The sequence below is a fragment of the Rhinatrema bivittatum genome, chromosome 3 (assembly GCF_901001135.1).
Source record: "Rhinatrema bivittatum chromosome 3, aRhiBiv1.1, whole genome shotgun sequence".
NCBI lineage: Eukaryota > Metazoa > Chordata > Amphibia > Gymnophiona > Rhinatrematidae > Rhinatrema > Rhinatrema bivittatum.
This window is the reverse complement of record NC_042617.1, coordinates 10195826-10209100: the sequence shown is the minus strand read 5'-3', so window position 1 is coordinate 10209100 and position 13275 is coordinate 10195826. Positions and strand designations below refer to the sequence as shown.

The following is a 13275-nucleotide window of genomic DNA, read 5'->3' as shown; positions in this document are numbered from 1 at the left end:
TTGCAGTAATCAATTATCGGAAAAATGGATGCTTGTAAAACTGTATGGAAATCTGAGTCAAGGAGCAACTTTTTTAGGCCTGCTAAAATGAAGCCTTTAAAAACCCTGGGAGATAACTTGTTTGATTTGCGGGCGACAGGATGCTGTATTGTCTAAAATCACACCAAGACTTTTGATGTGAGCATTAATAGAGATTGAAAGGTTGTTAATGGTAATAGATTTTTCATTAAAAATATGTTCCCTGTACGTACCTGGATCACTCCAGACCGTGGGTTATGTCCCCAATCCAGCAGATGGAGTCAGCCCAAAGCTTTGAGGGGGCGTCACCATAAGTACTAGTACCCCCTCTGCAGGAGTTCAGTATCTTCTGACTCCAGCAGATGCGAGTAGGGGAATCTGGGCTTGGTCCCGATCACCCATAACCCTTTTGTCTTTCCCTGGTTTTGGGGTTTTTATTCTCTGTCTTTTGTTAGCACTTGTATTTTGGATCAAGTTGTCTGTCTTTTAAAAAAAAAAAAAAAGTTAATTGCTTAATTGGAGAGGCGTGGCTTTCTTGTTGTCCCTCGCTGTCTCTCTCTCTCTCCTTTCCCGGCGATAGTGGTCTCCCCGGGGTAAGTTGCTTTTTTTTGCTGCTGTTATTTTATTTTCTGTTCAGGTGGACGCGGTTGCCGGGGGGACCGGCCTACCAGCGTCTTCTCCCTCTCCCGCGGCCATTTTGCGGCTCCACGTGGGCTGCAGTGGGGAGCAGGGAGAAAGTTGTCGGCGGGTTGTGCGGCCAGGAAGGCCCCCCCGCGGCGCCGTTTTCTTCGTCGGCGGGTAGCACAGGCCATCCGGGCCCCCCCGCAGCGGCGTTTCATCTCGCGGCCCCCCCCCCCCCCCGAGGCCCTGGGTGTTTTTAGCTGCCGGGAACTGTTTCTTCATCGCGATCTCGATGCCGTGGCCGGCGCGTTGCTTGGCCTGCGGTGAGCCTGGATCGCGCGTGTCGAGGGAGGGGATCTGCGCTAGGTGCCTCCGCGGGGGGGAAGGCACGTCTCGGACCCTCACTCATTCTCTCCCTATGGCAGCCTTGCCCGGGCGGCGCGGGCCGGCCCCTCCCCCATTCCTGGCGGGAACGGCGGCCATTTTACATGCGCTGCACCCTGAAGGAGCTCAGGCAGCACTGGGGGATGGGGAAGCCTCAGAGGGCTCCCCCCCGAATTTGCTACCGGAGACGGATCCGGAGGAAGACCCGCAGGGGCAGGGTCACCCGGGGCCCCCACCCGCGGGGGTCCCCCCGCGGAGGCCGGGGTTCTCCCCGGAGTTTATCCGCCTGATGCACACAGCGTACCTGCAGGAGCTGGCTGATCCCGCGGGGCCCCCACCAAAGCAACCGAGACCTTCGGCCCTCTCCACGGCCCCCCCGCTCCGGCGGGCGTGGGGGCCCCACAGCTCCCCGTACACGCCCGGCTCCCTGTGGCCTCGGGGGGGACTGGGTCGGCCCCAGTTTCCCCTGGGGCGGATCCTGCAGCTTCGGGACAAGGGGACTCTACTTCAGAGGGAGAGGATCCACGCACGCTGCGCCTCTTCCAGCGGGAAGAGCTGGATGACCTAATTCCGCAAATCATTCAGGGGTTGGACCTCGATCCCCCTCCGGACCCGCCAGCTCCCGTTGCGCCCGCGGTCGTCACTTCCTCTAAGAAGGGGGATCCCGTACTGGCAGCCCTTCGTCCGAGGGCTCGGGCTTTTCCCATTCACGATTCGTTCCTGCAACTTCTCACCAGGGAATGGGATGCCCCGGAAGCTGCTCTGAAGGGCACCCGCGCCATGGAGAGGCTGTATCCGCTGCCGGAAGATTTCCTGGATCTCATCAAGGTACCCAGGGTGGACTCCGCGGTGTCGGCGGTCACGAAGCGGACGACCATACCGGTTACGGGTGGAGCAGCGCTAAGAGACACGCAGGATCGCAAGTTGGAAGTTTTCCTCAAGCGGGTCTTTGAGGTTTCCGCAGTGGGGCTGCGGGCGGCAATGTGCAGTTCGCTTGCCCAGCGGGCCAGTCTCCTCTGGGTGCAGCTACTGCTCACTTCGCAGGTGTTGCCGCCCGAGGAGGCCGCTCAGGCGGATAGACTGGAAGCGGCGGTGGCATACGGGGCGGACGCCTCCTATGATCTGTTTAGGGTCCTCGCCCGCTCCATGGCCTCGGTGGTGGCGGCACGTCGACTCCTCTGGCTACGCAACTGGGCGGCGGACACGTCCTCCAAATCAAGTCTGGGTTCCCTGCCATTCAGGGGTAAGTTCCTGTTCGGAGAGGATCTGGACCAGATCATCAAATCCCTGGGGGAAAACGCGGTCCATCGCCTGCCGGAAGATAGATATCGATCCACCAGGGCATTCTCGTCCTCCCGGACCAGAGCCAGGGCGCAAAGGCGATACAGGAACTACAGGCCGGCGGCGGCTAGGCCCTCTGCCTCCAGGTCTCAGCCCTGGGCGCGCTCCTTTCGTGGGCGCCGCCCCGCGCGTTCCGCTCCTACGGCGGGACAACCTTCTCCCAAGTCCTCTCAATGATGTTCAGCTCGCCCACTCCGCCGTCCCCAGGATTGGGGGGCGGCTGGCGTTCTTCTACGAGGAGTGGGCGCGGATCACCTCGGACCAGTGGGTACTGGACACCATAGGACACGGCTACGCGTTGGAGTTTGCCCGCGCTCCAAAGGAACGGTTCATCTTCTCTCCCTGCGGCTCGGGCGTCAAGCGAAGGGCGGTGCAGTTGACGCTGGACAGATTGTGGGAGATAGGCGCCATTGTGCCCGTACCCTCCGGAGAGGTGGGCTCGGGCCATTATTCCATCTACTTCGTGGTACCGAAGAAGGACGGGTCCTTCCGCCCCATTCTGGACTTGAAGGAGGTCAACAAATCCCTGCGGGTGGTACGGTTCCGCATGGAAACGCTGCGCTCGGTGATCACAGCGGTACACCGAGGGGAGTTTCTGGCCTCCTTGGACCTGACGGAGGCCTACCTGCACATTCCCATCCGCCGGGAGCATCATCGGCTTCTACGTTTCAAAATCCTGGACCAGCATTTCCAGTTTGTGGCGCTTCCGTTTGGATTGGCAACGGCCCCGCACACCTTCACCAAGATCATGGTAGTCGTGGCGGCTGCCCTTCGGAAGGAGGGTGTTCTAGTCCACTCCTATCTGGACGATTGGCTCATCAGAGCGAAGTCTTTTCGGCATGGTCAGGCTGCGGTGGCCAGGGTGATAGAGTTTCTGCAGTCCCTGGGATGGGTGGTCAACTTCTCCAAGAGCTCCCTCGTGCCCTCGCAGCGCTTGGATTTCTTGGGGGCGACCTTCGACACCCGTCTGGGCGCGGTTTTCCTACGCCAGGACAAGGCGCAAGCCCTACGGGAGCACATACAGCGGTTTTCTGCATTACCAGCTCCCACCTCCTGGGACTATCTGCAGCTCCTGGGAGTCATGGGTTCCACCATCGACATGGTCCCTTGGGCATTTGCGCACCTCCGACCTCTGCAACGAGCGCTCCTCTCGCGTTGGAAACCTCTTTCGCAGGACTACCAGGTGATTCTCCCGCTGCCCCAGTTTGCCAGGAACAGCTTCTCCTGGTGGATGGTCCCGGAGAATCTGGCTCGCGGCGTGTCCCTCGATCTTCCAAATTGGATAGTGGTAACCACCGACGCCACCGACGCCACCAGCGCCACGCAGGGGACGTGGTCCGCGGAGGAGTCGAGGTGGTCCATCAACCGTCTGGAAACCAGAGCGGTCAGGCTGGCGCTCATCCACTTCCTGCCTCTTCTTCGGAATCGGGACGTCAGGATCCTGTCCGACAACGCGACAACGGTGGCCTACATCAACCGACAGGGCGGCACTCGCAGCCCGCAGGTCGCGCTAGAGGCAGCGATGCTAATGCAGTGGGCGGAACGGCATCTGGGCCGTCTGGCGGCCTCGCACATCGCGGGAGTAGACAACGTCCAGGCGGATTTCCTCAGTCGCCAGTTTCTGGATCCCGGAGAGTGGTCCCTCTCCAACGAAGCCATGCAGTTGCTGGTCCGGCGGTGGGGATCCCCCCACCTCGATCTCATGGCGTCCGCCCAGAACACCAAGGCGCCTCGCTTCTTCAGTCGCCGGAGAGAACGGGGGGCGGAGGGCGTGGATGCGCTCGCGCTCCCGTGGCCGACCAATCTGCTACTATACGCTTTTCCTCCTTGGCCGCTGGTGGGACGGCTACTCCGACGAGTAGAAGTTCATCAGGGAACTGTGATCTTCGTCGCGCCAGAGTGGCCAAGACGTCCTTGGTTTGCGGATCTCCTCCACCTGGTAATCGACGGACCCATCCGGCTGGGACATCTTCCTCGCCTCCTACACCAGGGACCGGTATTTTTCGACCAGGCAGAACTCTTCTGTCTTGCGGCCTGGCTTTTGAGAGGCGCCGCCTCCGCCGACGGGGGTACCCGGAGGCGGTAGTGTCAACTCTACTGCGGTCTCGGAAGACCTCGACGTCGGTGGCCTATGTCCGTGTTTGGAAGGTGTTCGAGCTGTGGTGTACCGACCGGAACACAAGACCCACGGAGGCGGCTGTCCCGCAGATTCTCCAGTTCCTACAGGCGGGAGTGGACAAGGGGCTCGCTTACAACTCACTTCGGGTTCAAGTGGCCGCTCTTGGTTCCCTCCTGCGGGGAGGGGGATCTCTGTCACGACATCCGGACATCATCCGTTTTCTCAAGGGTGTCAAGCACTTGCGGCCTCCATTGCGGGATCCTTGTCCATCTTGGAGCCTCAACCTGGTACTACGGTCCATGTCGGGACCTCCGTTTGAACCTCTGAGGAGTGCGACGATCAAGGACCTCACTCTCAAGGCGGTGTTCCTGGTAGCCATATGTTCCGCTCGGCGTATTTCGGAGCTGCAGGCTCTGTCCTGTCGAGAGCCTTATCTCCGGTTCTCCGATTCGGGCGTTTCACTTCGTACTGTGCCTTCCTTCCTCCCGAAGGTGGTGTCCGCCTTCCATGTGAATCAGACGGTGGAATTGCCATCTTTCTCTTCATCTGAACCGCGGTCTCTCCGTCTCCTTGACGTCAAGCGTACGCTGCGGTCCTACCTGGAGGCTACGAATGATTTTCGGACTTCGGACCACCTCTTCGTCCTTTGGTCTGGTCCCCGGAAAGGGTCCCAGGCCTCGAAGACGACTATTGCCAGATGGCTGAAGGCCGGCATTGCGGCTTCCTACATCGGGACGGGGCGGATTCCCCCACCCGGTATTGTGGCGCATTCTACACGCTCTCAGGTGGCCTCCTGGGCGGAGAGCCGCTCGGTATCGTCGCAGGAAATCTGTAGAGCGGCCACCTGGAAATCGTTGCACACGTTCTCGAGACACTACAGATTACACCTCGCCTCGTCCGTCCATGGACACTTTGGTGAACAGGTTCTCCGAGCAGGCCTTGCAGGACCCCACCTGGTTTAGGGAAGCTTGGGTACATCCCACGGTCTGGACTGATCCAGGTACGTACAGGGAAAAGAAAATTATTACTTACCTGCTAATTTTCGTTCCTGTAGTACCATGGATCAGTCCAGACGCCCACCGCATATGGGTTCTACTCCTGCTCTGCTGTCTTTCGGGCTGATTCTCCTCAGCTGTTCTTCATGTTACAGTAGTGTCTTCCTGTTGTTGTTTTTCACGTGTGTCCCGTCTTCACTGTTGATGGAGGTTGACACGCTATATTCGTGACCCCCACCCGTTGGTGGGATGGTTCCAGTTTTTCTCTATTTCACTTCAGCGGCTTATTGTTGCCGTCTTGTTTCAACTTGATCCAATTGGGAGTTTTCTGTTTACTCGGGCTCTGATATACTCGATACTGAACTCCTGCAGAGGGGGTACTAGTACTTATGGTGACGCCCCCTCAAAGCTTTGGGCTGACTCCATCTGCTGGATTGGGGACATAACCCACGGTCTGGACTGATCCATGGTACTACAGGAACGAAAATTAGCAGGTAAGTAATAATTTTCTTATATGGGCTGTGAATTGCCAAAAACTCTGTCTCGGACATATTGAGTGAAAGTTTATTGTGCTGTAGCATTTTTAAATTGTTGAGAAACCAGTGTTAAGGTGTTCTAGGGTATCGTCCCAGGATGGGCGTATTTCTCAACTGTATTTGTATTTTTAAGTTCTAAGGCATTGGAAGTTGTTACTACTATGGAGAGAGGGTGAGAAAAGCAGATCCTGATCACTTAGTGAAGGGAGAAAGCGTGGTCAGATCTGGGATTCATTGGTCTGTAGCCAACAACAGCAGATGCCCTGAGCTCCAGACTAATGGGGAAAATAGTAGAACAGGACTTGACAGAGGAAAGTCGGCTTCCCCTTGTTTCTTGATAGTTTTCTGCCTGAGCTGAATCTATTGATGGAATTTGAATACTTTTTTCTCCCAATTTATTAGTAATTTATATCTGTTCTGGATTGAAGCTGTCTTCTTGCTCTGGTTTTGTTCCAGGCTCGTGAATCGGGTCAGGCCCTGGCTGCTGAGGTGGAATCCATTTCTGTGCGGCTGAAGATGAGGAGCTGCTCCCTTCCTGATGCTCACAGGCTCTCCAAGGAGGTGGGGGTGCTGACAGATGTGAGTAGCATTTACTCAGGGAGAGGTTTATTTTACCTGCTTTTGTTTTGGTGAAGCCCATGGTGATAAAAAAAAAAAAAAAATTCCTAGCGTGTAGTCAGATGGACTCAGGACCAATGGGTTATGTGCTCCCCTGCTAGCAGATGGAGACTGAGTCAGGTTTCAAAGCCGACGTCACCCTAGATACACCCCTGCAGTGACCTCAGCCATTCAGTATCTCTTCGTCTCCTGGCAGATGTGGATGCTATCCCCACACCAACAGCGGTGTTTAGCGGGATTGCAGTACTAGTTTGAAGGAGAAATTTACCTTTAACTTTACCTTTAAATTGAGAGGAAGAATGAGCCTCACTCTCCTGCGGTGAAACCTAAGGGTCCCTCCCCCAGTTGAGAATTCCTGAGGTGATCTCAGAGATCCCTCAGAGGTGTGACTTGGTCCAGTAGCCGGCTCCCGGCATGGACTTTGCTGCTGAAGCAGCTGAAAGGCAGCGGGTGCAGGAAGCCAAGCACAGCAGTGACGGCCTAAGTCCTCTCCCCACGCAGCCGGAGACCGTCTCTGTACTCAGCTGGTAAGCGCTGAGACCAGGTAAGTAGAGAAGAACTCCTCTGATCCGGATATGTGGAAGGGCTTCAATAAGTCTTTCCTTCGGCCTCCTTCCTCAGCGCACCGTACCGACATCGTTCCCGATCCCGTTAGGACAAGGGAAGGGGATTTCCGAGTGGGTTGAGCAGCCCCCCGATGGGCTATTCCCCGCTTCAGGCTTGGTGGACACTCCATATGGCGTTACGTTTGCCGAGGCGAGTCTGTACGCGCTCAAGAGGCAATAGCCGGCTGAATGCTCAAGCTACAGAGTGTTATGGCCTCGGCAACAAAGAAGCTCAAGCGACACTCCCTTTGAGTTGCCTGCCATATTAGGGCTGCACAGTCTGACCTGGAATCCTTCCTGTGTCAGCACTGTGAGGAGGCCCAGGGAGGGCTGGACTCTCAGAACGTTTCCAAGTCCGGCCCCTCCCAGTTAGAGGATGGGTCAACCACAACCTTTTCTGGCAGTACCCCGGACCTCAGCAGTTCTGGAGCTGCATCCTCCCCAGGAGAGGGACAGTTCAGCGGCCCCTACCCTGGTTCCTCCTGGGCTAAACATAGACCCGGCAGCCTTCTCTTGGTTGGAATTCTTTCAGGGCCTTCAAGCCTTTGTTCAGGCGTAGTCAGCTACTGTCCCTGCCCGGGCTGGATTCCAGCTGGGAAGGCCTTGCCCTCCAAGCCGTATCAGCATGCCTCGCCTTACCAAAGGTATCCCTGACAGGACGACGAAGGGATGAGGATTCATTGGAGGACGGGGAAATCCCTCCAGGCCTGGAGCCATATCGGACTATGCTTTGATTTTTCCACAGAGTTGAATTACCGGCCCTAGTCTCCCAGACCCTGAAGACTCGAGCGTTCCGGGCATGGACCCTATGTCAGAGCCAAAGAAAAACCCCATCCTGGTTTCTCTACGGAAAGCCTCTTGCTATTTCCTGATGCTGGAAGCCTTCCAGGAGTTGATTGACCTGGAATGGGACGCCCCGGAACCAAGTTTTAAAGGAGGTCGGGCCTTGGAGCCCTTGTACCCTCTGGACCCAGCGGTCAAGGAACGCCTGCATTTCCTGAAAGTGGATGCCTTGGTCTGCACCGTCTCGACATGAAAACTATCCCAGTAGAGGGAGGAGCGGCATTGGAAGATGCTCATGATAGGGGGTTGGCATCCATCCTTAAGCAAGCCTTTGCAACAGCAATGACACTGCAGATCGATTCCTGTTGTGCCCTGGTGGCTCGTTCGTGTCTGCTTCTCTTGAAAGTGGCAGATAGCTTAGGGGTGCATACCAGAGAGGTGATCGAGCCCGCTGCGGCCTTCCTAGCGGATGCAAGCTCGGACCTAGTGTGAACCTCAGCCAGAGGAGTAGTTTCAGTGGTGGCGGCCAGAAGACAGCTATGGTTGTGAAATTGATCAGTGGACACAACCTCTAAGGCAAACCTCACAAAGATGCCCTTTAAGGGATCCCTCCTATTCGGAAGCGAATTGGAGAAGCTAGCCAGTAAGTGAGGTGAATGTCCAGTGCCCCAGCTACCGGAAGATAAGAAAAAGAGGTCACTACACCCCTCACCCATGAGGGGTCGGGCCAGGGGCTCCCAGCGCTTCTGGCCTTACAGAAATTCGTCATTTCAGACATCTCTGTCCTCGGAAGGTCTCAGTCCTTTCAGAACCGACAACCAAAAGAAGGAACAGGTTCAGGCTCAGGTTCGACCTGAACTTCCCAATGAAGTTTGACTGATCCATCCATGGAACGAGGAGATAGGGGGCCAACTATCCCTCTTCCATCAGTGGTGGGTTGAGATCACGTCGGACAAATGGGTACTGGACATCATACAAGAAGGATACGCTCTGGAATTTCGCAGCATCCGTCAGGACATGTTCATGATGTCACCTTGCCTCTCCCAGCACAAGAAACTGGCAGTGGAATCCACACTGATAAGGCTCCTCAGTCTGAGGGCTATAACTCCGGTACCTACACCCCAAGTAAATACAGGGCGTTATTCCATGTATTTCATTGTACCCAAGAAAGAGGGTTCATTCTGACCCATCCTGGATCTCACGAGTGTCAACCGTCATCGGCGGATAATTCACTGCCGCATGGAAACTGTTTGCTTTGTCATAATGGCCATGCAACCGGGAGAGTGTTTTTTTAACCTCCCTGGATTTCTCGGAGGCCTACCTTCATATTCCAATCCATCAAGACCACCTGCATTTCCTACGCTTTGAGGTGCTGGACCAACATTACCAGTTCTGGGCGTTGCCCTTCAGCCTAGCAATCACCCCTGGAACATTCTCCAAAATTATGGTGGTCATGAGGAAAGAAGGGATCTTGGTGCACCCTTACTTGGATGACTAGCTGATCTGGGTGAAGTTGTTGGAAGAGAGCCTCCAGGTGACCTGTAGGGTCAGGTCTCTCCGACAGGAACTTGGTTGGGTCGTGAACATGGACAAGAGCATCCCTGAGCCCCCCCAGTACTTAGAGTACCTGGGAGTCTGATTCAACACTAAGCAGGACAAGGTCTTCCTCCCTCCCTCGGGGAGAAGGAAACTGATGGACCAATTGCATCGGTTGATGCGCACAATGCGCCCCAGGGTGTGGAACTATCTCCAGGTCCTTGGCCTTATGGTGTCAACTCTAGAAGTAGTATCATGGGCGAGGGCATACATGTGGCCTCTCCAACGCTCCCTGCTGTCACGTTGGAACCCACTGTCTCAAGACTCCTCGATTTGCCTCCACCTACCGATGTAAGTATGTTCTCAGCTCCAGTGGTGAGTACAGGAAGTTCACGTAAGCAAGGATGTAAGCCTGTCCCCACCGAACTGGATCGTCCTCACAATGGACACGAGCCTCCAAGGGTAGGGGGTTCACTGTCAGGAACTGACAACCCAAGGGCGATGGACCGAGGAAAAGGCGAGCTGGAACATAAACCGCCTGGAAGCGCGAGCAGTCAGATTAGCATGCCTGCAGTTCAGCCACAGGCTCCACGGACAAGCAATCCGCGTGATGTCGGACAGCGCAACAATGGTTGCCTACATCAACCGCCAGGGAGGGACCAAAAGCCACCAAGTGTCTCTGAAGATAGACCCCCTTATGAAATGGGCGGAGTTAAACCTATAAGGGATCTCTGCCTCCCACATCGCGGGAAAAGACAACATCAGAGCAGACTTTCTTAGCAGGGAAAGCCTAGATTCAGGGGAATGGACATTGTCGACCAGAGCCTTCCAGCAACTAGTAAATCGCTGGGGCCTCCCATCCATCGACCTACTGGCTACATCTCACAATGCAAAGGTTCCCTGTTTCTTCAGTCGCAGACTAGATCAGTGCTCCCAAGGGATCAACGCCCTCGTCTAGACCTGGCCAGAGGAGGATTTACTGTACGCCTTCCCTCCGTGGCCTCTACTGGGTAAGATCATCCGAAAGATCGAACACCACAGAGGATTAGTCCTTCTGGTGGCCCCGGATTGGGTCAGACGCCCGTGGTATGCAGACATGTGGAGGCTTCTCATGGAGAGTCCCCCTTGCCTCCCCCCCGCACAGGGACCTTCTCCAGGAAGGTCCAATTCTTCAGGAAGACCCAACTCTATTCTCTCTTACAGACTGGCCCTTGAGAGGGCTCGCCTGATGAAGCGTGGATATTCAGCGGCCGTGATCGCCACCTTGCTCCTTGCGCAGAAGTTCTCAACGTCTCTGGTGTACGTACAGATCTGGAGAATACTTGAGATCTGGTGCGAGAAATGCGGGATGCCCCTGCGAACGGCCAAGATCCCCATGATTCTGGAAATTTTACAGGATGGGCTGAACAAAGGATTGTCCCTCAACTCCTTGAAGATCCAGGTAGCAGCCCTCTCCTGCTTCAGGGCCGAAGTGAATGGAACCCACCTGTCGGCGCATCCGAACTTAGCCCGTTTCCTAAAAGGGGTTAAACAACTCCGACCACTCTTAAAGTGGCCGGTACCCCTATGGAACCTCAATCTAGTATTGGACTTTCTAGCAGGGCTTTACTTCAGACCACTGTGCAGTCTGTCGCTATGCCTATTAACACTAAAGACTGTATTCTTGGTTGCAATATACTTGGCTCATTGCATCTCTGAACTACAGATGCTGTCATGTCGAGAACCATTTCTTTGGTTTACTCCAGGAACAGTTCAGCTTCGCACTGTCCCTCCTTCTTACCAAAGGTAGTCTGAGTTTCACCTGAACCTATCCATCTCCTTACCATCCGCGGATAGACGCAAGGACATGGAAGACTACTGTCTTCTTTGCCATCTAAACGTCGGTAGACTTTTAGTGCGGTATCTGCTGGATCTAGTTCCCTGAACATTCGCTCATATGTGGCCCCTCAGAGGGCACTCCTATCCCACTGGAACCTGCTGTCTGAGAAATTTCAGCTTCCGCCTCTGTTTTGACGGGGAATACAGATCCAATCTTTTGTGGTGGCTTTCTCAAGCCAACCTGGAATGAGGAATGGAGTTGGAAATTCCAGACTGGGTGGCAGTAACCACCGATGCCAGCCTAATGTGTTGGGGAGTCCTTTGCCATCCACAGTTTTTCCAGCAAATTAAAGGTACTGCAATGGGGGCCACAGATAAGTATTTTTGGTTGTTTTTTGAAAAATTGTAAGTTTATAGAAGTGGTAAATGATTTGAGCTTGGGTGCTGTTTGAAGATTCTGTGTATAGCCTATTGCAGGCAAAAGACAGTAGATAACTATATTAAGCAATAGAAAGTTCTCTTACCACTTCATATATCAAAGAGCATGTTTATTGATTGCATCATTTTGTCTATTTTCAAGTTGTAACTATATCCCATTTATCGTTCTCTGTGTACCACATCTCTGTGACAGCCTCTGCATCCAAATCTGCTTCTTCCGTGACCACTTCTAGATCTGGCATTAGCGTTCATAGCTTTCCAAATGTTCACATTTATTTTCCCTTTTCTCGGCAGGTGTTAAATGTTTTACTACATGCTAAGGTGCAGGGAAGGGAATGAAAAGGCGAAAGCTGTGCATGTAGCATGTTTCCCAGTGTAATCACAGAGCTTTTCGACTAGCTCCTGTCCTCTACAGCGGCGCTGCTCAGACAGGGTCATTGGGCAGCAGAGCTCCCCCTCCCCAAGGCAGTGTATGCACATGTTTCTCATGAAAGAGTGGTTAGAGCAGTGGCCTTTGAACCAGGCAAACCAGGGTTCAAATCCCCTTGCTGCTCCTTGTGACCTTGGGCAAGTCAGGTACAAATGTAAGATTGTGAGCCCTTTGGGGACAGAGATATAACTACAGTACCTGAATGTAATCTGCTTTGAAGTGCCGAAAAGTGGAATATAAATCATGCATATTCATTAAGGAGAGCGGAGGAGTGGAGCTGAGGGCATGTGGGGGTGTTTTGGAGGAAGCTAGAGAGTTGCATCTTAAGCTGGGTTCCCTAACCAAGTGTCTTCTGTGGGTTTTTCTGGATTGTAGGCTGTGGATTACACCCCGATGCCTCAGTGGTTGAGGAGGGAGTTGCAGGTCACCCTAAAGTCCCTGCAGCGCTCTGCGAATACAGCAGTGCGCAAACTGGAAACCAGCCAGGTGAGAGCGGAAGTGGGGTTCTTGGGTGTTCCTTTTAGGCCAGAACAGGCACATGAATTTCTCATACTTCTGGAAGCCAGCGCTGAAGAAGAAGAAAGCAGCAGAGCTGCCCAGACACATGTAGGGGGAAGATTATTGTTTACTGTTCCAGATCCTCAAAGGCGGTGCTCACCCCTCTGCCCTGTCCTCCTAGGTCTGCAAATGGAAGAAACATGAATGATTTAACCAGGAAACTCCACTTAGATGTGTTAGTCATCCTGGCAGGTAGCTGGAAATCACATTCTTTCCAAAGATAAGTGGGTATAAATGCAGAAGATAGGAAGAAAAAAGAAACAGACAAAGTGGGTGCAGCTAGCAAAATATGGTATGGAAATCCCCAAAAAGAAGGGCTAGTCATGCACTTAATCCATTACCCAACCTGATGAAGGTCCTGTGCTAGGACTGAACCATTCGATTTTGGATTAGTTATGGTTTTCTGTAGTTTGGAGTGCTTGACTTTTCCTCCTTCTTTTTGTAAATATATTCTTTGACTGGACCTGGCAGGGTC

At 54.1% G+C, this 13275-nt stretch overlaps 1 protein-coding gene across 3 annotated transcripts in view; it reads left to right on the top strand.

Moving 5' to 3' along the window:
* AARS2 (alanyl-tRNA synthetase 2, mitochondrial) overlaps nt 1-13275 on the top strand; it is a 135287-nt gene that overhangs the window by 112154 nt on the left and 9858 nt on the right. For 2 of the 3 annotated variants that reach the window (XM_029592887.1, XM_029592888.1), the window contains exons 18-19: nt 6471-6593; nt 12618-12728. In XM_029592887.1, the coding sequence (XP_029448747.1) occupies nt 6471-6593; nt 12618-12728 (234 nt within the window). The remainder of the gene's footprint in view (nt 1-6470; nt 6594-12617; nt 12729-13275) is intronic. The other variant, XM_029592889.1, reaches the window with a different exon arrangement.